Source organism: Chiloscyllium plagiosum, chromosome 39, assembly GCF_004010195.1.
Source record: "Chiloscyllium plagiosum isolate BGI_BamShark_2017 chromosome 39, ASM401019v2, whole genome shotgun sequence".
In the NCBI taxonomy this organism is placed as follows: domain Eukaryota; kingdom Metazoa; phylum Chordata; class Chondrichthyes; order Orectolobiformes; family Hemiscylliidae; genus Chiloscyllium; species Chiloscyllium plagiosum.
In genome coordinates, this window is record NC_057748.1 from 8,571,052 (window position 1) to 8,598,801 (window position 27,750).

Sequence of the window (27,750 nt, forward strand, 5' to 3'; positions counted from 1 at the left end):
AAAGGTTGATGGGCAGAGGAGGAAATGTGTTGCTGGAAAAGCGCAGCAGGTCAGGCAGCATCTAGGGAACAGGAGAATCGACGTTTCGGGCATTAGCCCTTCTTCAGGAATGGGCAGAGGAGCAAACGGTCTGTTTCATGTCTCTCTGAGTGAATCTTATTTATAAAACAAGTGAAAAGTTTCCAAAATAATGGTGATCCTACCCTTGTGCTTTTGAAAAGAATAACAGAGATCAGCTCCTGCTATGAAAATTAGAGGATTTTTATTTTCCTTTTAATTCTGTTCAACAGCCAAACGTCCCACAACATCTGATCCTGGTCTGTTAGTATCAACTAACGTTTCTTCTATTTACATTTATTTACATGAGGGTAATTGTGGGGATAATGGTACCCGCAGTTGTGCTGGCACCCAGCACCATTGTAGCGCCAGGCATTGACTGGCAGAATAGGACTGCCAGACACTCACACACGCACACATACCACACACACGCTCACGTACACAACTCATACACGGTCATACCACACAAACACATGTACTCATTCACAAATTATGCATACATACATTGCACACACACACAAGCTCATGTACACAATTCATACGCAGACACATACCACACAAACACATGTACTCATTCAAAAATTATGCATACACACCACACACATACAATGACCACATCAGCTACACTGGGAGGCTGGACATCCCTGATGTGTGTAACATAGTTTTCCAATGCATTGAACGGTGTTTAAAAAAGCAACAGACAAAAATATTTGGGCTTCAAAACAACTCGATTCAGCGCACACAATCTACACAAGATAAAACCAAGCCCAGAAACTGCGCGGGTACCTCCTCGGACACTTTACAGATTCTTCTCAAGCACCCCGTGCACCTTTCCCCCCCCCCCCCACCCATCCCACCTCCCCTGTTACCGACTCCAACCCCACCTTCCCTCCCTTACCTTCGCCTGCTTTGCTTTCAAAATATATACAGATACATCTTAAACTTTCTGAAATGTGTTCAAGGAATTAAATTTTGCTTCCCCAAGCGCGGCGCCATTCCATTAATGCTTTCTGTGGGGTGCAGCCTTTGATGTCACTTTGGGAAAGAGAAATGCACTTTCTCACTGCAGCTTGCAGGCCCTAACCTGCCTCTTAACAAAAAAAAAACGGAGTCTTTAACATAAAATTTACAACAAAAGCACGCTTTCTAAAATAAACAGAATACTGCAATGGGACGAATCGGCCCCCGCTGGATTGGTACCCCATCTGCCAACTTAAACATCCACTCCCTGCAAGACCGACGCGCAGTGTACCATCCACACGATGCACTGCAGCAAAGCTCATCTAGCAGCACCTGCTGACCACACAACCTCTACTGTCTAAATGGACAAGGGCAGCAGATACATGAAAACCTGCGAATATCCCTCCAAGCCACACGCCATCCCGACTTGGAATGTTCCTACAGCGTCACTGGGTCAAAATCCTGGAACTCCCTCTCTGACAGCACTGGCAGTGTAATGAAACCAAATGGAATTGCCACAGCTCAAGTAGATGGCTCACCATTACCTTCTCCAGGGTCATGACTGATGGACAATAAATAAACACTGGCCTCACCAACATACGCCTCCTCCCATGAAAAAATGTAGGAAAACAAAAGGAGAACACAGCAAAGCCCCCAGTCGGCTGCATTTCCCAAAAGGGCCATGTGTGTTTGGGTCTTAGCTCGCCACAACCTCTCCAGGATCATTCCTCCACCCAGTTGAACCTCCAGCCCTACAGCTTTAAGCAGCACTTAGTCACAACAAACCCTGCAGGTAGCGCCTTTTATCAACGGGATACAGGAAGCTGACGTCCTCCAACCTAAAGCAAGGGGAATCTGATCATTTTAACTTGTCCACCAACACTCCCAAAGCCTGCACCATCATTCTGATGGAGGGCCGATGGTGAGCACAGGCCAAAAGGTATAAACAGAGGCTCTGTTCTGCCAATCAGCGAGATCATGATAGATCCGTATCTGTATTGGGCCCCAGCTCTGCATTTCCTAATATCCTGAGCCAGCAGTGCCCATTTCTGATTAATTGAGCTACCACTGGGCTGCTTTTGTGCAGGAATTTATTCTCATGGAAGTGAAGCTTTTCCTAAATTTTCTCCTATGGATATGTCCCCAGGCCCTGGAAACCCCTCTCCCCAACCCTGCCCCAAGCAGTGGAAAAGCGTTCTCTCCAAAGCACAGAGGTTTGTAATGAACGTCCTTTCAAAGTTCTCCTGTAAATGGCTCCCTCAACCAGCCCGAGCCCCCTAGGAGGGGGGGGGAGGGAGGGAGGTGCGGGAGGTAAAATGAGGGGCAATCTCCTTTTGGATAACCAGTGGCCTTCAGAGGTTTTCTGGAGAAACAGAATGTGCTGCACAGCTCTATTGGGAAAGCAGCAGGTAGCGTCCAGTTTGTGAGCCTCGGTATGTCTCACATTGACAAGCAATGGGCATTCAACAGCACTCTTGAAAACCAAGGCAGAAACACAACGCAAAAACAAGGAAGTAAGTGCAGTGTCAAGCCCAGCCTTCACGTCTTAATAAACATCGACAGTCCAAGATGGAAGAGTCCAAAAGGAAAGGGAAAAGGGCCCCCTCCCCCGACTTTACGGCAAATAGCTGGTTTTACATTCAGATTTCTTCTGAGAGAGCAGCATGCCATCAAATTGGTAGGTGAGCTTCTTCTTGATCTTGCGGATCTCGCCAGTCTTGCCGTAGTTCCTCAGGGCCCGCGCCATCTTCTGGTAGGTCATCTTCTTGCGGTTGCCCTTCTGCATTCCCCAGCGATGAGCCAGCACCTCCTTGTGCTTGGAGGAGAACTGGAAAGTGCCCTTCTCACGGTCCACCCACCAGACGCAGTCCCGCATGTCCCCACTCTTCAGAAGCTCCAGCAGGAACTGATAGAGGCGCACCTTCTTCCGAACACCTGCACAAGTTGGGAAGTACATTAGTCATACGACTTAAGAGGGCCTCCTGTGTCAATTTAGCCAATGCCAATGAAGGGGCATTCCATAGAGTCATAGAGATGTACAGCATGGAAACAGACCCTTCGGTCCAACTCATCCATGCTGACCAGATATCCTAAATTAATCTAGTCCCATTTGCCAGCTCTTGACCCATAACCCTCTAATCCCTTCCTATTCATATACCCACCCAGTTGCCTTTTAAATGTGGTAATTGTACCAGCCTCCACCCCTTCTCTGACAGCTCATTCCATACACGTACCACTCTCGTAAGAAAAAGTTGCCCCTTAGATCCCTTTTATATCTCTCCCCTCTCATCCTAAACCTTTGCCCTCGAGTTCTGGACTCTCCCACCCAGGGAAAAGACTTTGTCTGTTCACCCTATCCATGCCCTTCATGATTTTATAAACCTCTATAAGGTCACTCCTCAGCCTCTGACGCTCCAGGGAAAACAACCCCAGTTTATTCAGACTTTCCCGATAGCTCAAATCCTCCAACCCTGGAGAACATCCTCGTAAATTAAGAGTTCCTCCTGCTCTCAGCCAAACTGGAGGGATGTGCAAATTCATCTACCTGTTTGGCTACACTACCCATGAATGCTCCCTGGCCTGCAGGTCCCAGAGTGGGACTTGAATCCCAACCTTCTGGTTTGTAGACAGGGACTCTACCCACTGCACCACAGGACCCCCTTATGGAAGAGCAAGATGGTTTGGCAATCACAAGCTGGAGCATCAGCGCAAGAGGATGACAGGGTCTGGTCCCTTGAGGACGATCATGCAACAAACAACAAGAAAATTGTTGGAGGGGAGTTGGAGGATATCAGTAACCGGTGGGGATGGGTTTAGGTTCAGGTGTGAGCTTCCCCCACTGCCAAATAGGCAGAAGGAATGGATAAGGTAATGGTGCCATGTGGGAAGGGAGGTAGTGAGATCATAAATGGAGGCAAAAGGGTGGGATGGTGTAGTATTGGCTGAGGGAGACTGGGGCAGAATCTTTGGCTTCCCGATACCAGACTCAGCACCTTTAGGACCAATGGCTCCAAACTGAGGAACACCAGTGAAATCAATTCCTTCCAAGAAAGGAAAAGTGTGCTGGACTGCTGAAATTAATTTTCAAATGGCAACATTGACTATTTATTTAGAAATAGCTTTCAATTAGTTGTACTTCAAAGAGCGAAGATGGGAGATGTGGGAAGCGGTGATAAAGTTACCAAGGCCAAAGTGAACGTTGTAGGAACATGCACCACAGTAGACTCTCCCACCCAGGGAAAAGACTTTGTCTGTTCACCCTATCCATGCCCCTCATGATTTTATAAACCTCTATAAGGTCACTCCTCAGAGTCTACCAAGAAGAATTTAAATTCCATTAATAAAATGAGCGCTGGATGCTAGTTTCAGTAATGGCACAATCACTAATTGTTGTAAAAGTCCATCTGGGTCATTAGGAAGGCAATCTGTGTCCTGACGTAGTCTTGACTACATGTGACTCCAGACCCAAGCCAATGTGGTTGACTCTTAACTGTTCTCCGAAATAGCTGACCAACCCACTCAGTTCAAGGGTAATTAGGGATGGGCAACAAATGCTGGCTTCGCCAAAGATGTTCACAAAGACAAACAGCAACCCAATTCCACATTGGATTCTTCTGGAATTAGCCAGAAGTTCAACTGGGCACTCACCCAACTTTGACAAACCAACTAAACCTTTGCTACTTTCCTCACTCCAAGTCGAGCAAAGCCAACTCTGTCACAGTTGACTGCACTAACTGGTAGGAAATGTCGGTTTTCCTCCTCTAACCCCATCCCCACTGCCAACCCAGCAAAACTGGCAGCAGCTGGATTTCATAATTTAATTCGGGATGGAGGAGGATATGGAGACACAAGTCTTTGCCAGGAGACTGGTGCCCAGCTCAGGGGACTAACATTTCTATTTGCAGCATCCCACTTCATCACAGCACCATGACTCTTTATTCACATTGTCAAGTGCCCATCAGTATCTTGCAGTCTCTCAAACTCTCCTTCTCCGACTTTCTCTGTCTCTCTTCCCTCCCTTCCCCATTTTTCTCACCCTTTCTTCCATCCCTTCCCCCTTTCCACTCTTGCCTCCCTTATTTCTCTCTCCCCTCCCTCTCCCCCACCTCTTCCCTCTTTCTCTATCCTCCCTCCCCTACCTTTTTCTCCATCTCCCTGTCTCTCTTTCCCCTCCCCTCTCTCTTCCTCAGTCTTTCTCTGGCTCTCTCTCTCTTTCTTTCCCTCCCTTCTTCTCTCTTCCTTCTCCTTTCCCACCTCTCTCTTTCTCTCTCTCTCTCCCCCACTCCCTCTCTCCCCCAGAATGAATACAATACTCCATTCACTAACTGACGTCCTCTCAGATTCTTATGTTGACCTGTCATCAGGGCCTGCACTGACCTCCATCGTGCGTGGACGACTCTCTGGGAGGGATATTCTCGTCAAACTCACTGTCAGAAACCTCCAGCACGGGGCTGCCGAGGTTATAGTCATCATCCTCGGATATCGAAGGGCTTGACAAATCGGTGGGTGTCTGGAAGGAAGGGTACAACATGGGGAAAACCTGCTGGGGAGGGAAGTGTGAAAGAAAACGGAAAAATAAAATCCCCGTGCCAAAAATCCATCAGGACAATGCATTAAAAATGACAAATAATAGACATACAAGATTAAAAATCGAAAAGAACAGCGCAAATAAAAGAGCTGAGAGAGAAGCTCAAAGAAAGAGAGAGAGAGAGAAAGAAAATGTTATTTATTTTAAATCAGCAATAGCTTTGGAAGTTTCTCATTTCATGTATGTTCCTGTTGATATCCAGTGGCACAGTGTTTACCTCCCAGCTGCATCACTGTGTTGGTCCATCTTTCTCTACAACACTGGGAGCAGGAACTGGCAATGAATGTTCTGTCAATTCCCTGAAAAACTTTTACAGCTTTACCTTGAACAAATATACTACATGATGGGAAAAGGCCTTGTCATCTCTCTCTCTCTCAAGCCTTTCTCTTTCTCTTCATACATTTTATTACCTCCTTTTCCCTTCTAAAGTGCTTGTTTCTCCAGTAAATAATATCCAAAATCTAAAGACAAGATAGTTATAGAGTCATACGAAATGGACCCTTTTGTCCAACCAGTCCATGCCGACCAGAATCTCAAGCTAAACTAGTTCTGCTCAATTCCCTCCCAGGTTTCCTTCTAGAACTTGACTCTTTCATACGTGGATTGTCTCAAAATCTGCCCTTTCCTTTCCCTGCCCTGAAAAAGACAGAGGAAAATCTGAGGTTCTGAAATAGAAACTGAAATTGCTGGAGAAACCCAGCAGGGCTGACAGCAGCTGCAGAGAGAGAGAGAAAAACAGAGTTAATGTTTCAAGTCGGATATGACTCTTCTTCACAACTGTCATCAATGTCATCAATTCTGGAGAGGAATCGTACTGGACTTGAAACATTATCTTTGCTTCTCTATTCTCTAGCTACGGCCTATCCAGACCATTATGAAGGTTCGCCTTAGCTGCCTGCTTTTTAACTCAATACCCCTATTTATGATGCTCAAGATTCAATTTACTCTGCTAACCATTCTTTTGCTACAGTTCCCACCTGCCCCACTCAGTTGACTGGATGACTGGCTTGCGATGCAGAGTGATGCTAACATCACAGGTTCAATTCCCGCACTAGTTCAGATTACCACCTTCGCAACCTGTCCCCTTGCCTGAGGTGTGGTGGCCCTCACGTTAACATACCATCAATTGTCTCTCACTCTCGTCTCTGACACAACAGCAATGTTACACAGCTGCCATTATAAGAATTAGAGCCCCTACAGCCCAGCAAGTCCACACTGACCCTCTAAACAGTAACCCACACAGACCCATTCCCCACGTTTCCCCTGACTATTGCACCTAACATCCCGGGCAATTTAGCACGGCCAATCCACCTAACCTGCACATCTTTGAATTGTGGGAGGAAACCCATGCAGGCGCGGGGAGCATGTGCAAACTCCACACAGTCGCCCGAGGCTGGAATTGAACCTGGGTCCCTGGCACTGAGAGGCAGCAGTGCCAACCACTGAGCCACCATGCTACCTGGTGCTACACTCTTTAAAGATTCATTCACGTGAACTCCCAGATCCCTCTTTCCCTCCACGCTCTTTAAGACGGTGCCATTAGATGGATATGGCCGGTCCCCATTCCTTCTGTCAAAACGCATTAGTTAGACTCCATCTGCCCATTCTGCAGGGCTCTCCATATCAGTTTGCGGTCCATTAGTAACATCGGCACCCCTTGCCACACTGACAAGGTTGGTGCTATTGGCCCATTCTGAAATGTTACCTGGTTGTAGTCCTCCTCCAGTGGGCAGGTGCTGTGGTTTGGCAGTGAGGGCTCTGGGGTGCTGACAACCTCCAGTGGGAACTGCGGGTACAAACTCTGCAAGTGTGAGACTGCCACATTCTGAAGCTGGGTGAACTGCCCCCCGTCGAAATGCTCATAGCTCAGGCTGTGATGTTCAGAGCCCGTCCAGTAATGATCTAAACAAAGAAGCAGCTTGTCAGGAGGGACACCTTGGATATTTCTAGAACATTATTGCCCTTAGACCCTGCACTCAGTCTCACTAGCCACCTCCAACACCAGTCAATAATTCAACATGCAGGCCACAATATAGACAGGATTAAACTAGGTCTCTGAGAGGGTGAACAAAACAACACATGCACTGTTGAAACAGAACTTGCAAGATATTACTTTTAATCTTTCACAGGATGTAGGCATCATTGGCTAAGCCAGCATTTACTGCCCATCCCTAATTGCCCTCCAAATGTTGGAGGAGAGCTGCCTCCTTGAGTCACTGCAGTCCATATGGTTCAGGGACATTCTCTGTTCTGTTAAAGAGGGACTGCCGGGATTTTGACCCAGTGACAGTGAAGGAAAGGCAAATTTATTTCCAAGTCAGAATATTGGGGTGGCTTGGAGGGGAACTTGCAGATGGTGGTGCCCTCTTGTACCCTCCTCAATAGTAGCAGTCATCGGTTTGGAAGGTGAGGAAGGAGACTTGGTGAGTTGCTGCAGTGTATCTCATACATGCTACACACCAGTACTACTGTTATGTGGCTGCTTCAGGTAACTCTCTGATGGATGAAAAGGTGCCATGGGATAAGGTGATAATAATGACAATCTTCTCAAATATAAATACATTGTAACCTTTTGCTTTTAATGTGCAGAATATTCTCTCCTTGAATTATTAAATATTTAAATGAATAAGAAAGTCATATCAAATTTACAGCAGAGAGACAGACCATTTGGCTCATCAGATCTGTGTCATTGTTCAAGTCCTACTCAAAACTCCTCCCAGTCATCTTCATCTCACCTGGTTTAGTGAGCCCGGAACTTTAACTATCAAGGTGGATATGGACAGCAGATACTTAGGAACACCATCACATGAAAGTTCCCCACCAAGCCACTCACCATCCTTACTTGCAAGTATAACGTTCTTCTTTCACTGTTGCAGAGCTAACAGCCTGAAATTACCTCCCTGTGGATGCACCAATACTCTATGAATTCAGCTGGCCCACCACTAACTTCTCAAAGGAGAACCAGGTACTTGGAATATATGTTGGATTTGGTAGCGGTGCCCTTATTTCTGAAGACTGATTTTTTAAAAATGTTATTCAAGAGGTCCTTGTAGTCTATGAGTCAAGTCTTCCTTAACTGCAAGGCTGTTGTATTAGCTCTGAGCTGAACTGGGCTCTCAGTTCCAGTGACGAGACAGGAGAGTCCAATTGCTAGCAGAGAGATTTAAAAAAGGCCTTCTTTCAATATGCATCAACATCCAAATCACTGACCTGTAGATTGCTCTGGATCAGCAACATAGTAGGAACAAAAAGGAGCTGGATGCTTGCTGTATGTATCTGTTTCATATGACACTGCATCAGGATACTGTAGAGAAGAGAACTGTCAGGATTATTCTAATTTTCACTTCATATCCCCATCCACCTCACAGTTTAGACTTCCTGTGACTTGCACTAACGCAGCACATTAACATCTCCCGCTCCAGAAACACCACACACATTGAAACACCACACATACACCATCCCCCTTTTCAGAGTCTTCAGTCAATCAGGTGTTGGCTGAACTGCAGAAACTATCACAATATGATCAACAGATAATTTGCTCACAGCTATCTCCCGCAAACAATAGTTAAATAAGAGGAATCTGTTTTCAGAGACCAAATAAGCCAAGTGGTGGGAAAGCCCAGTGCATCTAGCCAACATCTGGGGAGACAGAAGCAGAGAATTGGACTCAAGGCATTAAATCTGAAGTTTCTCCTTCTCTACACATGCTGCAAGAGCTGCTGAGTTTCTCCAGCCATCTTGAACTCCAGCATCTACAGTTTTTGCTTTCATTACAGTTTTTAGCTTTACATTGGCCGAGGGGTCTAAATATTTTCTCAGGGTACTAGGAGGATGCCCCCTGATCTCCATTGCATTATTGGAGGTGGGACTCCTTACATCTGCCTGAGACTGTAGACAAGGTGTGCATCATTGGATCAAAACCCTGGAACTCCCTCCGTAACAACTCTGTGGGCAACAGCGGTTCACCACCACTTACTCCAGAGTGATTAGGGACAGGTAATAAATGCTGACCCAGCCAATGACACTGATATCCCAGAAAAGAATAATAAAAAATTATGATCTGATTCAGAACAGCAGTCTGGGTGCTTTCAGTTCCACAGTGGGCTATGCCAGGTATTGCCAAGGGCAATAATACTGGCTTACGAAAAAAAAACAAATGAGGTGGATTTGCAAAAGCTCAGCTCATGTGTCCAAGTACATGGTGTCGACAGCTTATTTGAATTCTTCCAAAAGAGGTGTCAGTGTTATCGTAAATAGGCCTTGACAATCTTGGTTAATTAGTTAACTTTTGCGATAACTCAGGAGGTTGGTGACCAGAAGAAATAGCAACAGGAACAGGCCATGCGGCCTCTCAAGCCTACTCTTGCTATTCAATAAGATCGTGGCTGATTTGACACACCTCATGACCACTTCCCTGCATTTTCCCCATCACCCTTGATTCCCCGACCAGTCAAGAGTCTATTTCAGCCTGAGTTCAACTCGTGCTCCCATCTGTTTCCTTTTCGTGTTCATGCACATAGCACTTTCGGCTGTTTATCTGTCACCCCAGGGACCCTCTGTACGGATGCACGTGGCCATGGTGGGGAGGGGAGGGGGTGATTAACAACTGGAGTGTGTCAGTGATTTGAATACAGAGTCTGGCCTCACCACCCAGTCTCTTGCCTCAATCCTGCATGTTTGACGGTGCCCAGTTCATAGAAAGTTACAATCCACTCAGCCATGCTTAGCGATGGTCTGAACTACAATCTGCAGAGGTTGCTCCTGTTATTAGGTAGGGCCCCGTGAGGGCAGTCTGTTAATCATGTTCACCATTCAGTCAATCAGCCTCCATTCAGAACTCCTTCTGGTAACACTGCCAACTGGAAACTGGAGGAGATTTGTATCCAATCGGATAACAATACTACAAAGGAAGAGGCCATTCAGCCCATCACCTTGGTTGCTTTCCCTTGAATCCTTCAGGCAATGCTGCATATTCCAGTTTTGGATCTCACTGTGCTCACAGGAAATCAGGCAGACCCAAGTATCTCAACAAAAACCAGAGGGGTGACAGGCAGACCTATGGAATATACTGCCCAGAATAAATTTAATAGGAGCTTTCTAAAGGGATTTGCATTCATATTTGAAAAAGCAATGGTTTGAAAACGTATCAGGGCAATGGGTCTAATGTAGATAGCGCTGCTAAATGGTCAGCACTGGTTTTATGGACTGACTGAGCTCCACTTGACTTTAGGATCCTAAGGTATGTTCCAGGCTTCCTGCAGCCTGACAGAAGTAAGAAAAGGTGTCTGTTTGAACACAGGTGGACGACTATTTGAGATAGTCCAGTGCACAGATGCAGATCCAATTAATAAGGACCCTCAGATAACAGTTAGACACAGGGTAAAGCTCTCCATGTTGTGTCTCAGTCCCCATGCTCCCAAGCATTCATGGAACCAATGGGTGGTTACAGCAAGGAATTAGGCCATTTGGCCCATTGTATCTGTACTGGCCTGCTGCAACAACTTACATTTTTATAGCACCTTTATCATAGACAAATGTCTTAAACATTGTGCGTGGATTGTCATTAATTGAGTCCAAACAGCACTGCTGATAGCTCAGACAGGACAAGACTGGAGGAGTCCATGAATAGGTCAGCCATATCTTATTGAATGGCGGAGCAGGCTCGAAGGGCCAGACGGCCTACTCCTGCTCCTATTTCTTATGTTCTTATGAGTTCCCCTCGCTTGCTCTTGGTTTGAATCATCTGCCTGTCTGTACTTATCAAAAGCATAACAGGATCAAAGTTAATGAAGATAGAAGTGCTCAAGCTCCATTCTTTAAGTCAATGCAGTGTTTGATACAACTCATTATCTTAATGGGACGTCATGGGAGGATTGTTAGGAGTCAATCACATTGTTGTGGGTCTGGAGTCACATGTAGGCCAGCCTCAGTAAAGATGGTAGACTTCCTTCCTGAACAAAGCGTATGAGTGAGCCAGATGGGTCCATTACTGGCACCAGCTCTCTATTCAGACTTACTTAGAATATCTTTAATCAGTTTATTCAGAGATGTTATGACACACCTCTGGTCTCCTTGTCTCAAAGACAGGGTTAAGATTGGTGCCCTATCACTGTGCCAAACAGGCTCCTCCAGATGTAATTAATAAAGTAACAACATTTAAATTGAGCATTAGGCTTTGTAGAATACAAGAAATGACGGAGCTGAGGGGTTTCAGAGAGGTATGTGAATTATACCAGCCAGTGTGCAGATAAAATCTCCAGCCAGATATTATAGATAGACTGGTCTGTTTTAGACCTAGCACATTAGGAAACTGTGGTGCAGCAGTAATGTCACTAGAACAGTAATCACAAGACCCAGGTACGAGTGTGGAAACATGGGTTCAAATCCTATCATGTCAGTGAGTAGAATTTTAAATTTAATTAATGAATCTTGAATTAAAAGGAAGTTATTGCTGATTTTAAAATAAATCTTGTCTGGTTCATGAATGCCCTTTAGGGAAAGAAATCTGCTGTTCTTTCATGTGACTCCAGACCCAGAAATGTGGTTTACTCTTAACTGCTCTTTGAAATAACTCTAACAAGCCTCTAAGTTCACAGGCAGTTAGAGATGGGCAATAAATGCAGGCATAAGAGAACAAAACAAACAGAGAGTCAGATTTCTCAGACGCTTTCCAGTAGTTTATTAAATTCAGATTCATTTCTGCTCAGATATGGCAAATTTGGCAAGTCTGAGCATATCAATTAAGGGTGAAAATATGTAAACATTCAATGGTTTGTAAAGAAAAGCACTCAAAACTTTTAAAGATGCATGATACTTACCAGAGAAATCTGTGATGGCTCAATCCTATGGAGAAGGAATAAAATAAGACACATTAGAATGTTAGCCAAAATCAAAAAGTTCTGCTTAGACGTACTGCTGGAATTAATGCCCTGTGATGTCTGGCAGAGCGTGTGGCAAAACTGTGCATGTGGCCTGCCACATGCACCTCAAGAGAGAAAGAGTGGGAAAGGGGAGTGAGGGGGAAGCAACAGGAAGGGTGGCAGGGGCAGGCAGGAGGAGGAATACTTAAGGCTCCACAGCCCACGCAGCACATCCCTATTATCTGGGAATTTGTGACATTCACATTTTGAACAATAACAACAACAAGGCATTTGGAAAAGTAAAGCTGTACTGTCGCAAGACACCATGTATGTAAAGAAAGGCAAACAACTGCACATGGATACCCCAGGAGATGATCCGGTTCACAATGCCCTCAAAGGCCAAATAGTCAACACTGAATGCCCAGATTTACAACCACACAGCTGTCTTTGGCATCTGCTCATCAATGTCTCCAGCAGAGGAAGGGGGAAGAACTGGTGAAGGTGATGGGAAACATTACTTGGCATCAATCCAGAATGGAATCATACAGTTCAGGAGAAGGCCATTCAGTCCATCTTTCCTGGGTTAGTTTTGTTCATTTTCTTGTTCCATCTCTGAGCCAGGAAACCTGGGTTCAAGTCCCACTTGCTCCAGAGATGTATTGTGACATTTGTGAACAGTTTGATTAGAAAATATCTATAACCAATTCCCTATGAAAAAAACATGTCTCCTCTCTATGGGTTTTCTCTGACAATGATTTTAAATGTGTGTTCTCTGGCCATTGATCCTGAATATAGGTGAGAATCATTCCTCCTAATCTGTGTAATCAGAACTTTTCATGATTTTGTCGACCTAGACTAAGCTGCTCTCATGGGAGATGCCTCAGCTCCTCTGGTCTCACTAAATCAAGTAAGAGCTCACTAGCAATGGCAATGACTTTACGAGTTGAAACCCTCATACAGAGAGAATGTGTGAATGGGCCATAACCATTTCCATTACTATCCAGGCGCCACCTCCCTCGTAATTGGAGAATGCTGCGTGGGGTTGGGACGTGGTAAATATTTGACTCCGCACGTTTGCGTATATCAGGCATTCCAACCATTCCTCACCAGACTTGCTGAATTATTGACAGCAAGATTGCAATGGCTCACTCCATTGAGTAATGCTTGAGTAAAGTGGCTCCTGCTTCAGAAAATTCAAAGAAATTAATAGGAAATGCGATTGGAATCAGACAAGATAAAAAGGGATGGGATTGATCTAAGTAAATCAGCACAATTTCAAAATAGCAGTTCTTTTTAAGGGTTTCTATAATCACGATCATGTTCAAAGCAACATTTAGGAATGTATGAACAGGAAAAGAGTATTCACACCTTAAAGCCTACCCCTCCATTCATTTCGATCATCAGTGACCTGCATCTTATTTTCAGCTACCTGCCTTTATCGCAGAACCCTGGCTTTGCAAGGTTGGTGCCAGAATTCATACTGTCAGGCATGATTGAACAGTCTGAGGCTTATCTCTCCAGACAACATAAGTGAGGGGCAATGACCAATAGATAATGAAGGGATTCAACAAGGTTGGCAGGCAATTCCAATGGAACCATTTATTGCGACAGAAATGGGGGGATCGTTACAATGACCAGCAATGCTGCATTCCCAGAAAGCTTAATAAGCAAGTGAGGGAGACAGGAATGAAAACAAATATGGTGATAGGGTTAGTTGAAGAGAGGTGGTTGGAGGCTCATCTGAAGCACCTACATTAGCAGGAAACAGTAGTAGAACTCCCAATTCCGTAAATTCAATGATTTTATAATCATTAACAAATCCAACAGGAAATTCAGCAGAAACTTTTTCTTTTAACCTAGAGAATGGTGAGAACACACTTGCATTTATTGAAATGGTGGCAGGAATTCGGAGAATCCTGAACTCATCCAATCTCTCTTCCTTTCCTATTTCAATAGGAAAGCTTGCATTTTTCACCCCTGCCACTGAAACACACTTTCCATTCGCACTACCAGAAGTTTTAAAGGCAGAAAATCAGGTTGGAGGTCAGAGTCAAGAAACCCAACCATCATGTGAACCTTTCCCTTCCGCCCCCACCCACGGTCCGAAAGATTTGTTGACTCACATGCAGCGAGACTCTCGGATGATTAAGGATCACATTACAAACACACAAAGAGGCATATATTACAGAATGCCTCCACTTGTATGAAACCACAAGGATAAGTTCAGATCCACCTTCAAGATGAGAATAGCTGCTGGGGACGAGATTCTCGTTTTCTCTGTCTGCTGGCTTTCAGGGTCATCGTGTGAAATGAGACTGATCAGCCCCCAGACTCCAGTCCAGGGGGAGGCTGGCATCTGTCATTCAATTGTCCATCTCACTCAGGATTGTGACGGGCAGAGCTGGGGTGGGAAAAGGGTAATTTCCACATTGAGAGGTGAGGCCCATCCACTCGACAATTCCTTCGGTCACTAGTGTCAATGACAAAAGGTGTGGTGTGTAGAGAAACATGTACAGTAATTGCCATTGGGATTAGCAATCATGGAAATTTCAACACAGAATTTCACACAGAGGGTCACAGCAAACAAGGAAGCCATTTGGCCCATCATGTCAGTGCCAGCACTCCTAATGAACAGTTTTACAAGCGCTTGAATGGGATGTGGGCATTATTGCTGTTGCCAACATTTGTTGCCCATCTCTCATTTCCCTTGAACTAGGGCAGTTAAGAGTTAGCCACAATTTTGTGGGAGTGAAAGTCACATGCAGGCCAGACCATGTAAAGACAGTAGATTTTGTTCTCTAAAAGACATTAGTGAACCATTTCAACAAAAACAGCAGTTACATGATTGCCATTAGACCAGCTTTTAAATACAGACATTACAAATTCAACCATCTGCCACAATGGGATTTGAACCATCTCCACAGAACATTAGCACAGGCATCTGCATCACTTGTCCAATTACATTACCACTATGCGACCAATTCACCTAATGCCAGCCCTCCATCTTCTGCCTGTCACCTTGCACATTGTTCCTTTTCAGATATTAATCCAATTCCCTCATGAAAGCCTCAATTGAACCTGCTGCGACCACACCCCCAGGCACTACATTCTAGACCCTAACCACTCACCGCGTGAAAATTTCTTGAGTCATCAATGCTTCTTTTGCCAATTCCCATCAATCTGCACATTCATATTCTTCATGATCGTCCTGAGCAGCAGCAATTTCTCCCTCTCCACACTGTCCACACCCCTCATGACTTTGAAGATCTCTCTCTAAACCTTCTCTTCTTCGACAAAAACAGACCCAACATCTCCAATCGATCTATCTAATGAAAGTAACTTAGTTTTCACTCACTGTGTTGGCCCAGAGCAGAGGGAGTTTACATCTTGCATTTGAGCACTCAGAAGAGGAAAAGAGAAAATTAGAATGATAGGACAACATTAATTACACTTGAATCCTGCCAATGATAGCTGAACTCCTCCCACTGGACTCTTGTATCATGATTACACAGACTCCTTAGGCTTAGGTGGCTTAAACATCAATATCATCTGCTTTCACCTCCCTCTCTTCTTCCCTTGAAGACTTCAACCTCAAGGTCTCATTGCAAAACAAGACTCGACTGGCCAACCTTGGTTTGCTAGCCCTGGCAGTTGCCTATTCACAGCGGGAGCACACTCCAGCTGACCCCCTCATTGCTGTCAACACTAATTCTAATAGTTGCTAGTTATGTGCTTCAAGAGCAGGAAGCTAGGCTGATTACGAGACACAAAGCCCATTTATAGTAATCTTACCAGTACATCACGTGACTATGGTGATTAATTCTGAACCTGGCACTTTCTTGTTCTGAACGTCAACACGGTCAACTCAGGGGTAACCTACTCCACTCCAGCCCAGCGACTGCAACTGCCAAATTCTGGAGACTGCTAATTGCTACTGTGTACATCCTGATCTTAAAAATCCCATCCTTGTTTCAAATGCTTTCATGGTCTTTGCCCCTCCTTATTTAGATTAGATTCCCTACAGTGTGGAAACAGGCCCTTCGGCCTAACAAGTCCACACCGACCCGCCGAAGAGTAACCCACCCAGACCCAGACTAATGCACCTAACACTATGGGCAATTTAGCATGGCCAATTCACCTAACCTGCACATCTTTGGACTGTTGGAGGAAACCAGAGCACCCAGAGGAAACCCACACAGACACGGGGAGAATGTGCAAACTCCACACAGGCAGGTTGCCGAAGGCTGGAATCGAACCTGTGACCCTGGTGCTGTGAGGCAGCAGCGCTAACCACTGAGCCACTGTGCCGCCCTAAAATTGTGAAATCTCTTGTGCTTCCCCAATAATGAATGCTTCACCACTGGTGGCCGTGCATTCAGCTGGCTGTGCCCAAACTCTGCCATTCCCTCCCTATACCTCTGCTTCCTTTAAGAGGCACCTTAAAACCTACCCCTTTGACCAAGCTTTTCATCATCTGACCTAACATCCCTTAAGAGGTTTGGTGTCAAACTTTGCTCTTTCTTAAAAAAAAAATTAATTCAGGGGATGTAGGTATCACTGGCCAGGCTTCTATAACTCACTTCTCAATGGCCAGAGGGCAGTTACAATTCAACCACATTGCTGTGGGTCTGGAGTCATATGTAGGCCAGACCCGGTTAGGATGGCAGATCATTTCATTCCTACAGAGCATTAGTGAGTCAGATAGGTTTTTAAACAATAATCATCTGTGGTTATATGATCACCATAAGGCCAGCTCTGTATTCCAGAGTTTTATTGAATTTATACTTCACGTTCTGCCATGGTGGGATTTGAACCCACGAGTCCCAAATGATAGCCTGGGGTTAGTACATAGAACAGTACAGCAGAGCAACAGGCCTTTCGACCCACCATACCTGTGCCAACCACAATGCTATTCTGAACTAATTCCATCTGCCTGCATATGGCCCATCTCTCTCTGTTCTGTTTGTTAGTGTGCCTGTCTAAATGCCTCAAACTCTGCTATCTGCTTCGAACACCACCCCCCAACCTTGGCACCTTCTGTGCTAAAACGGGCCTCGCACATTTCTTTTAAACTTTCCCCCTTCACCTTAACCCACTACCCCTAGGATTTGAAATTTGCACCCTGGGGAAAAAAAGACCCTGACTAACCAGGCCTCTCATGATTTGATACACTTCTATCAGGTCACACGTCAGCCTCCGACCCAGCCTCCACCCTCTCTGGATTAGTAACCTGCTGACCTAACCACTACACCATTTCTTCCCCGTGAAACACTTTGGGCCATTTCATTTGATGTTAAGGATGCAAGTTGTTGATTTTTAGAAATGGGGTCTTCCAGCTTGTTCAGGATAGTGACCTTCAGGACCATAAGCAAACAGCAGCCCACTGCACCATTAAAGATGGGGCAGGTATTGCTGATTCAGAAGGCTGCACAGTCAAACCTTTCCTTGTAGACTGCACTATATTAAATGAAACAGCAGCAATCACCCTGAGAAACAGGGCAAGAGGGAAGGACAGGGAGTGTCACACTCATTCACATTATCACACTCTGCCTCCACCATACACTCTCCTTGTCAAATACCATCTCTCATTGCCTCTCACACCCTCCCTGTCAAATACTGAACCTCTTTGCACACTCCCGAGCAAATACTGTCCACCTCCCTCTTGGTCCCTTTCAGACACCCTCCCTGTCAAATAATCTCATACATCTTCCTTAACAATTGACACAACTACTTAGTGATTAATTTGGCTTTTCTCCCCTTTATTCTTTCATCCCAAATTTTCCTTGAATTAAGTGGAATGCTAGGGCCATTTCAGAGGACAGTTAAGAGTTAACCACATCGCTGTGGGTCTGGAGTCACATGTAGGACATTAGTGAACCAGACGGTTTCAACAACTGATGATGATTGCCATGATTGCTGTTGTAGAGGCTAGCTTTATAGTCCAGATTTATTAATTGAATTTAAATTCCACCAGAGACCAGGATGGGATTTGAAACATATTAGCCTGCACCTTTGGATTACAAACCCAACAACATCACCATTACCTCTTTCCCTTCGAGTGCCCTTTCCTCTGAACTATAAAGTAAACCATCAAATTAAAAAAAACAAGGAATGCTTTATCATTTTGGACAATATAACCAACTTTATTATCAGCTTCCAGGACTGTGACCAATTTTCAACCATTCCTTAGTTGAAAATTATTTTTTTCTCAGGATTTGAACATTATCAGTGAGGCCAGTCTGTGCTCACCGCTAGGAGATGGCAAGTGGAGAGATCATGAGGACCTCTTCTTTGCATTTTAGATAGGTCGACTCCCACAACAGTATCTGGTGGGAAATTAAAGATATAGGTGGGCCTTTCATCCAGTTACCTGGGACTGTCTGCTGTGTTGGATAGCACAGTGCTACAGGATACAGCTGTAGTCGGAGACCATAGTATGTGAAGGCATAACATATGTTTCGTGGAGGCAATTTTACATTGCTGTTGATGATGAATAATATCCAAAGCCCATTGCTACATTTGAGAAGTAATATTCTTGTCCAGTTGACCACAAAAACAGAGTGTGTAGTCATATGACAATTTACCCCCACTTCAGAAACTGCAATAAAGGGAAGTTTTACTAGTTGCAGTATTTATTTGCACTTTCCAATCAGTAAATTTCCTGCTTGTTCGACCATCCTGGGGTCATAATGAGAACTCCCATTCCCCTACCCAGTGGTAAACACTATCACTCATAGGCCATATCAATAACTGGAAGACTACTGCCAGTCAAGAACAATTTTGTTTCTCCCTATGAGCCAGTCCATAGTGGCACTAAGATTCAATACCATGACATAACATAACTGTGTGTGTGTGTCTGTCTGTCTATGACATCAACCTCAATTTAGTTTCTCAATTCAGCTGCACAAAGGCATAAAACAAGGCCAAATGTCTCCCCGAAAATGTGAGTCACCCTTTGGTGCCTCCTGGTAGCCAGCTTGGTGTATTGCTGGTGGTCTGCAGGACCTTTCAACTGACTTACTCCTGAAGGTGAGGAGGATTGAGAATTAGTTGAGAGTTGCTGTGTGTGGTCAATGAACAAATGCTTTGCACATTTCTTGAACTCTCCTTCATAACATTCAGTTTTGGAATTGTCCGGTATAATGTTAATTCAGTCGTGCAATTAGCCCAATATTACAGCTGGAAGAAGGACTCCAATGAGAGATGCAGTCCTTTATACTCACACGTCTTCCCTCTCATCTAGTGACTGCAGACTGACTGCTGAAGATAGTGAGTAGTGTTCAATGGATATAAAACAACTTGCATTTATATACAGCCTTTGACATAGTAAGATCTGCTCAGAGGAGCAGTTATCAAACCATACAAGGGGCAGGTTTGCAGAAGCTTGACCAGAGATATTAAGGTGAATCTTAAAAGAGGGGCTGGATAGGTAGAGTGGTTTAGGGAAGGGATGGCACAGCAGTGCGGGGGGTGGGGGGTGAATGCAGAGGCTGGCACTGCCAATGGTGGAGCAATCAAAATCAGGAATGCTCAAGACACTCAAATAGACAGGATGTCAGCTTCTCAGAGGATTGTGGGACTGTCGAAGTTTGCAGAGAAAGGGAGAGACTGACAATTTGGTGACAATCACGAAAAGTAAAATTCAAGGCAACTCCCAGCATGCGACACCAAGATGAGGAGATAGATTTGATCTGTGAAAGATGCACAAAGCTATAATTAAAGCATTGTTTTTACTGTTAAGAAAATACACTTGTTTTGAACAGTTTTACCCAAAACAAGCAGCATCAGAGGCAAAACAGCAGCATATGCACCTTTAGAACTGTACGTAAAAAGTCATTATCCCATTGGTCTTCCAGGATTGGACAGTGGACAGATTGGCTGCTGAGCTTCTTTAACCACAGCAATGGCTACGCATCCAAAGTAGTGCATTAACTGTAAAGTGCTTTGGAATGTCTTGTGGTTGTCACAGATGCTGCAAATAGTTCTCTCTCTGTAAACAACTGCCATTATCAGGCACACATAGTCGGCAATTAATTTAAGTCACGGTTCAATATGGGGACAGGTGGCCCGGAAACAATTTTTGGTCATTTCAATAATTGGATCACCTTCAAAATTGTCTCTGACCCCTCCATCTGAAGGCAGTCACTTGATAGAAGCTACTAGCACCCTTTTTGAGAATGAATGGAGCATAGTGGCATCTTCACCCATCATCCCTCTTCTCATGAGGGATTGATGGATAGTGTGTGATTGGTGCCAAGTGATTGCGGACTGAGGCCAGGTACAACATCCTAAATTAGCTCAGCTGATATTACGGCTTGAGCCAGAGACCCGCATGTCTCTACAACTCACTAACCCATGCAGTTCCCAATTTGCCCACAAGGTGGAGGTAAAAGAAAAACCCTCCCTTCACTTTTTGTTTGTTAATCCTGAATTTTTTTCTTGTCTGATAATTTATTAACATTACAAAGCATTGAATAATACAGAAGCAAACCCAAGTATTGCCAAGTTAGATGGAAAATCTGTACAACATATTTGTGACTGCAAAAAAGTATTTTCGAGAAAGGAACCTCTACAAGAAACAAAAGCATATGCAAATACTTGTCTATTTATAATCACCGATATTAATGATAAAACAAAACAGTTCATAAGAACACAATTCTCTTCCAGTGTTCTAGTAAAATTTCCCCTTCAACAAACATCATCAGAAAGCAGATTAACAGGTCAAGCTTGTTGCTATCTGTGGGAAGTTCCTGGCAAAGCATAATGTTGTATTTACTAACTTAAGTCTCTCGAATCTTCAAATCTAATTAATTATTGTGAACATTTGACATCGAAGAATGTGTCAATTAGTAGGCTGTGTGTATCGATACTATCATAGTGTGCCTATAGGTGACAGAAACACTATTTTCTTGCCTTACACTGAAATTAACCTTCTTGGCATAAACCCTGGCAATGTCAGGAATGTGATTGCTCATCACATTTGCTTATTTCCTTCTCTTGCCGCCTCTTTAGTGCGAGAAAAGACGCAGAATTTATTCAAATTGTACAGAATGGTGCTCCAGATGAGAATGTTTTCACCAATTTAAAACATGCTGGAGATATCAGCTTCCAGCGTCCCAAAACTGCAGTTCCACAATCGAAAGCAGACAAATGGAACCTGTAACTCTGAGGGAACCAGTGTGTGAGTCAATTTATTTAGCCAGAACTCATTCGGCCAAGATTACAACTCGATTTACAAACAGGCACCTCCGTACTGTACACATAAACACGCAGCTCAGGAGTGCAACTATCTAGAGCAACCTGTCGAAAAGATCATAAACATTTTGTCCTTAACTCCTATTCGAAACAATCCAATCTTCGAAGTTCAAACGCGTTGATTATCATTCACTTTACTCCCCATGAAACAGCAACTTCACTCTTACTGAAACGCTATGAAACATTGCAGCCATAACTGACAGTAATCTTGGCACCCCAAGTCCATCTGCCAATTTAAAAAAATACCCTTACAGCTAGATTCCTCGCACCGATTAAAAGTTTATCACTTCAAAAAAAAATGTTTTTAGACTCTCACCATGACAATTCAAAATCATCTTTCAGTTCAACATTGAAAAAAAGTAAGCCTTAAACTTTATCTTTTTTTTAAAAACAAGGGATGTTTTGGTGGTGTTAGGTTCATCTGGATAGGCCAGTGGTTGATGCAGTGTTTAGTGGGGAGGCGTTTTAAATAGAGCTTTGGATTTTCCTATGTTTACAAGTACTTACTGCGGTGTTTCCAGCGTGTGCATGTTGGTGGACAGAGCGGTGCTTTATGAACACGACCTCTTTACTCCCGCTTCCTCTCTGAGCCCAGTCTGGTGTCGTTGCGTGCTTTTAAAATATCCATATGTAAGTGGGTGGAGCCTGTGGAGTTTATTTCAAAAATCCCCTTTTGCATTGCACAATCAACATTTCTGGGAGTTAAGAGTCTTTTGTCGGTTTTTGGGAAAGACAAACTGAAAAAGTTAAAAGTGTGAACGGAAAATCTCCCCCTTTCCCAAAGAGCAATAGAAACATTTATATTAGATTTTCCAACCATGTAAACTAGCCAGAATTGCAAACCAAATCGTCTCGCAAACTGTACTCGCGTCTGATTTCCCCAGTGATCTCAAGCCGCTACTGCACTTGCTTTTCAATCCTCGCCCAGATGTGCACATTTTCCAGGGAATCCTGCAAAATGTTCAATGTCGATCCTACACCACGCCCCCTCCCAAACAAATAATGTCGCCACCTCCCCCTGCCCGCTGCAGACCACACACTCACAGGAGCCCTCAGTGGATACTGTAAAAACAACACCTGTTCCCATCCTGACTTTCAGTGGCTTCTATCATTGAAGAGTTTTGTTCACCACACAGACAATGGAAGAGAGTGTTGTGGCGCAGTGTCCCTACCTGAGAATGTGTGTTCAACTCCCACCTCAGGGCAGGCTGCCTCTGAAATCCGTCATAACACACCCAAAGTGATTGGTTTGAAGAAGTATTAGGAAAAGGAATGGAATCCTCTGCCTTTGGAAGCCTGGTCCACCTTTTGATAAGACAGTAACTGATTTCATTGTTCATTTTCCACTCTGTCCTCCTTGATTTCCTTAATTGCAGATTAATTACCTGTTATAGAGTCATGGAGTTGAACAGCACTGAAACAGGCCCTTTGGTGCAACTTGTCCATGCCAACCAGATATCCTAAATTAATCTAGTCCCATTTGCCAGCATTTAGCCCATATCCCTCTAAACCCTTTCTATTCATATACCCATCCAAATGCATTTTAAATGTTGCAATTGTACCAGCCGTCCACCACTTACTCTGGCAGCTCATTCCATACATGCACCACCCTCTCCATGAAAAAGTTCCCCTTAGGTCCCTTCCCCTCTCACCTTAAACCTATAACCTCCAGTTTTGGACTCCCTGCCATGGGGAAAAGATCTTGACAATTCACCCAATCCATGAACCTCATGATTTTTTATACCTCCATAAGGTCACTCTCAGACTCCAATGCTCCACAGAAAACAGTCCCAGCCTATATTGGAGAGGGACCAGCCGGAGGCTGTTGTACACACTGGATCTAATGACATAGGAAGAGAAAAGGATGAGATTCTGAAAGAATATAGAGAGTTTGCCAGGAATTTAAAGAGAAGATCCTCAAGGGTAGTAATATCTGAATTACTCCTGGTGCTATGAGCTAGTGAGGGTAGGAATAGGAGGATAGAGCAGGTGAATGCATGGCTGAGGACCTGGTGTATGGGAGAAAAATTGCACATTTTTGGATCATTGAAATCTCTTCTGAGGTAAAAGTGACCTGGGGAGGGGGAGACCCAGGGAGACTAGTACAGATGGGAAAAGGAGCAAGTCAAACAGTCAGGGCAGGCAGGGACAAAGCAAAGAACAAGGTAGGACTGATAAATTAAACTGCATTTATTTCAATGCAAGGGGCCTAACAGGGAAGACAGATGAACTCAGGACATGGTTAGGAACATGGGACTGGGATATCATAGCAATTACAGAAACATGGCTCAGGGATGGACAGGACTGGCAGCTTAATGTTCCAGGATACAAATACTACAGGAGGGATAGAAAGAGGACAAGAGAGGAGGGGGAGTGGCGTTTTTGATAAAGGATAGTGTTACAGCTGTACTTAGGGAGGATATTCCTGAGAATATAACCAGGCAAGTTATTTGAGTGGAACTGAGAAATAAAAAAAGGGATTATCACCTTATTGGGATTGTATTATAGACCCCCCAATAGGTCAGAGGGAAATTGAGAACAAACTTGTAAGAAGATTGCAGTTATCTGTAAGAATAATAGGGTGGTTACGGTAGGGGAGTTTAACTTGTCAAACATAAACTGGGACTGCCATAATGTTCAGGGTTTAGATGGAAAGGAATTTGTTAAGTGTGTACAAGAGAATTTTCTGATTCAGTATGTGGATGTACCTACTAAAGAGGGTGCAAAACTTGACCTATTCTTGGGAAATAAGACAGGACAGGTGACTGAGGTGTCAGTGGGTGAGCACTTTGGGGCCAGCAACCATAATTCTATTAGTTTTAAAATAGTGATGGAAAAGGATTGGCCAGATCTAAAAATTGAAGTTCCAATATAGAAGGAAGGCAAATTTTGATGGTGAGAACTTTCAAAAGTTGATTGGGGGCAGACGTTCGCAGGTAAAAGGACGGCTGGAAAATGGTAAGCCTTCAAAAGCAAAATAACAAGAATCTAGAGGCAGTATATTGCTGTTAGGGTGAAAGGAAAGGCTAGGAGGTGCAGCAAATGCTGGATGACAAGGAAAATTGAGGTTTTGGTTAAGAAAAAGAAGGAAGCATATGTCAGGTATAGACAGGAGAGATTGCGTGAATCCTTAGAAAAGTATAAAGGCAGTAAGATTAGATTCCCTACAGTGTGGAAACAGGCCTTTTGACCCAACAAGTCCATACCGACCCACTGAAGCGAAACCCACCCAGACCCATTCCCATACATTTACCCCTGCATCTAACACTACGGGCAATTTAGCATGGCCAATTCACCTAACCTGCACATTCTTGGACTGTAGGAGGAAACCAGAGTACCACGCAGATACGGGGAGAACGTGCAAACTCCACACAGTCAGTCGCTGAGGTGGGAATTAAACCCAGGTGTCTGGCGCTGTGAGGCAGCAGGGCTAACCACTGTGCCACCGAGGGAAATCAAGAGGGCAAAAAGGGGACATGAGGTAGCTTTGGCAAATAGGGTTAAGGAGAATCCAAAGGGTTTCTACAAATATATTAAGAACAAAAGAGTAACTAAGGAGAGAATAGAACCCCTCAAAGATCAGCAAGGCAGCCTATGTGTGAAGCCGCAGGAGATCGGGGAGATACTAAATGAGTATTTTGCATCAGTGTTTACTGTGGAGAGGGACATGGAAAATATAGCAAGTGGGGAAATCGATGGTGACTTTTTGAAAAATGTTCATATTACAAGGAGGTGGTGCTGGATGTGTTAAAATGCATAAAGGTGGACAAATCCCCAGCACCTGATCAGGTGTACCCTTGAACTCCATGGGAAGCTGGGGAAGTGATTTCTGGACCCCTTCCTGAGATATTTGTATCATCGATAGTCACAGGTGAGGTGCTGGAAGACCGGAGGTTGGCAAACGTGGTGCCACTGTTTAAGAAGGGTGGTAAGGACAAGCTAGGGAACTATAGACCAGTAAGCTTGATGTCAGTGGTGGGCAAGTTGTTGGAGGGAATCCTGAGGGACAGGATGTACATATATTTGGAAAGGCAAGGACTGATTAGGGATAGTCAACATGGTTTTGTGCGTGGGAAATCATGTCTCACAAACTTGATTGAATCTTTTGAAGAAGTAATCAAGAGGATTGATTGCAGAGCAGTAGAGGTGATCCATATGTTCTTCAGGAAGGTGTTCAACAAGGTTCCCCATGGGAGATTGGTTAGCAAGGTTAGATCTCATGGAATACAGGGAGAACTAGCCATTTGGATACAGAACTGGCTCGCAGGTAGAAGACAGAGAGTGGTGGTAGAGGATTGTTTTTCAGACTGGAGGCCTGTGACCAGTGGTGTGCCACAAAGATCGGTGCTAGGTCCACTACTTTTCGTCATTTACATAAAGGATTTGGATGTGAGCATAAGAGGCATAGTTAATAACTTTGCAGATGACACCAAAATTGGAGGTGTAGTGGACAGCAAAGAAGTTTACCTCAGATTACAATGGGATCTTGACCAGATGGGCCAATGGGCTGAGAAGTGGCAGATGGAGTTTAATTCAGATAAATGCAAGGTGCTGCACTTTGGGAAAGCAAATCTTAGCAGGACTTCTACACTTAATGGTAAGGTCCTAGGGAGTGTTGCTGAACAAAGAGACCTTGGAGTGCAGGTTCGTAGCTCCTTGAAAGTGGAGTCGCAGATAGATAGGATAGTGAAGGCAGCGTTTGGTATGCTTTCCTTTATTGGTCAGAGTATTGAGTATAGGAGTTGGAAGTTATGTTGCAGCTGTACAGGTCATTGGTTAGGCCACTTTTGGAACATTACGTGCAATTCTGGTCTCCTTCCTATCAGAAGGATGTTACAAAACTATGAAGGGTTCAGAAAAGATTTACGAGGATGTTACCAGGGTTGGAGAATTTGAGCTATAGGGAGAGGTTGAATGGGCTGGGCTGTTTTCCCTGGAGTGTCGGAAGCTGAGAGGTGACCTTATAGAGGTTAATAAAATCATGTGGGTCATGGATAGGGTAAATAGACAAGGCCTTTTCCTTGGCATGAGGGAGTCCAGAACTAGAGGGCATAGGTTTAGGGTGAGAGGGGAAAGGTATAAAAGAGACCTAAGGAGCAACTTTTTCACACAGAGGGTGGTACGTGTATGGAATGAGCTGCCAGAGGAAGTGGTGGAGGCTAGTACAATTGCAACATTTAAAAGGCATCTAGATGGGTGTATGAATGGAAGGGTTTGGAGAGATATGTGCCGGGTGCTGGCAGGTGGGATTAGATTGGGTTGAGATATCTGGTCAGCATGGACGAGTTGGACCGAAGTGTCTGTTTCCGTGCTGTACATCTCTATGATTCTGTGACTGATTAGAGATAGTCAACATGGCTTTGTGCATGGGAAATCATGTCTCACTAACTTGATTGAGTTTTTTTGAAGAAGTCACAAAGAGGTTTGATGAGAGCAGAGTGGTGGACGTGATCTATATGGACTTCAGTAAGGCGCTTGATGAAGTTCATCATGATAAACTGTTTAGCAAGATTAGAGTTCAGGAAAACAGGAAGGACTAGCTATTTGGAACTGGCTCGAAGGTAGAAGACAGAGGGTGGTGGTGGAGGGTTGTCTTTCAGACTGGAGGCATGTGACCAGTGGAGTGTCACAAGGATCGGTGCTGGGTGCACTGCTTTTCTTCATTTATTTAAGTGATGTGAATGCGAAAATAGGAAAATAGTTAGTAAGTTTGCAGATGATACCAAAATTGGAAGTGTAGTGGATAACGAAGAAGGTTACCTCAAAGTATGATGAGATCTTGATCAGGTGGGTCAATGGGATGAGGAGTGGCAGATGGAGTTTAATTTAGATAAATCTGAGGTGCTGCATTTTGCAAAGACAAATTAGGGCAGGACTCATACACTTAACAGTAAGGTGCTGGGGAGCATTGTTGAACAAAGATACCTTGGAGTGCAGGTTCATAGTTCCTTGAAAAGGGGAGTCACAAGTAAATAGGATAGTGAAGAAGGCTTTTGGTATGCTTTTCTTTATTGGTCAGAGCATTGAGTA

At 44.3% G+C, this 27,750-nt stretch overlaps 1 protein-coding gene across 3 annotated transcripts; it reads right to left on the reverse strand.

The window, feature by feature from the left end:
- Positions 1-240: 240 nt before the first annotated feature.
- On the reverse strand, positions 241-22,330 carry LOC122542200 (transcription factor Spi-B-like). 3 transcript variants are annotated; one of them, XM_043679662.1, is made up of 6 exons: positions 22,228-22,330; positions 12,424-12,448; positions 8,816-8,909; positions 7,311-7,507; positions 5,395-5,557; positions 241-2,952 (listed from the first exon to the last, which is right to left on the reverse strand). In XM_043679662.1, exons 1-6 carry the CDS (start codon positions 22,248-22,250, stop codon positions 2,633-2,635), a joined length of 822 nt encoding a protein of 273 aa, XP_043535597.1. In that variant the 5' UTR covers positions 22,251-22,330; the 3' UTR covers positions 241-2,632. The 3 variants fall into 3 exon arrangements, with proteins under 3 accessions (XP_043535597.1, XP_043535598.1, XP_043535596.1); XM_043679663.1 differs by having other exon boundaries at positions 5,446-5,560; positions 22,228-22,329; XM_043679661.1 differs by having other exon boundaries at positions 5,395-5,560; positions 22,228-22,328.
- Between the last annotated feature and the right edge of the window lie 5,420 nt (positions 22,331-27,750).

What these genes read in the sequence shown, in the direction of transcription:
- LOC122542200 (XM_043679661.1), bottom strand. Translation starts at nt 22,250, where the DNA reads ATGCACACGCTGGAAACACCGCA. An exon ending in TGATCCAGAGCAATCTACAG is followed by an intron (nt 7,508 to 8,815) that starts GTCAGTGATTTG and finishes TTCTTTGTTTAG; the next exon opens with ATCATTACTGGACGGGCTCT. An exon ending in TGGAGGAGGACTACAACCAG is followed by an intron (nt 5,561 to 7,310) that starts GTAACATTTCAG and finishes TTCCCTCCCCAG; the next exon opens with CAGGTTTTCCCCATGTTGTA.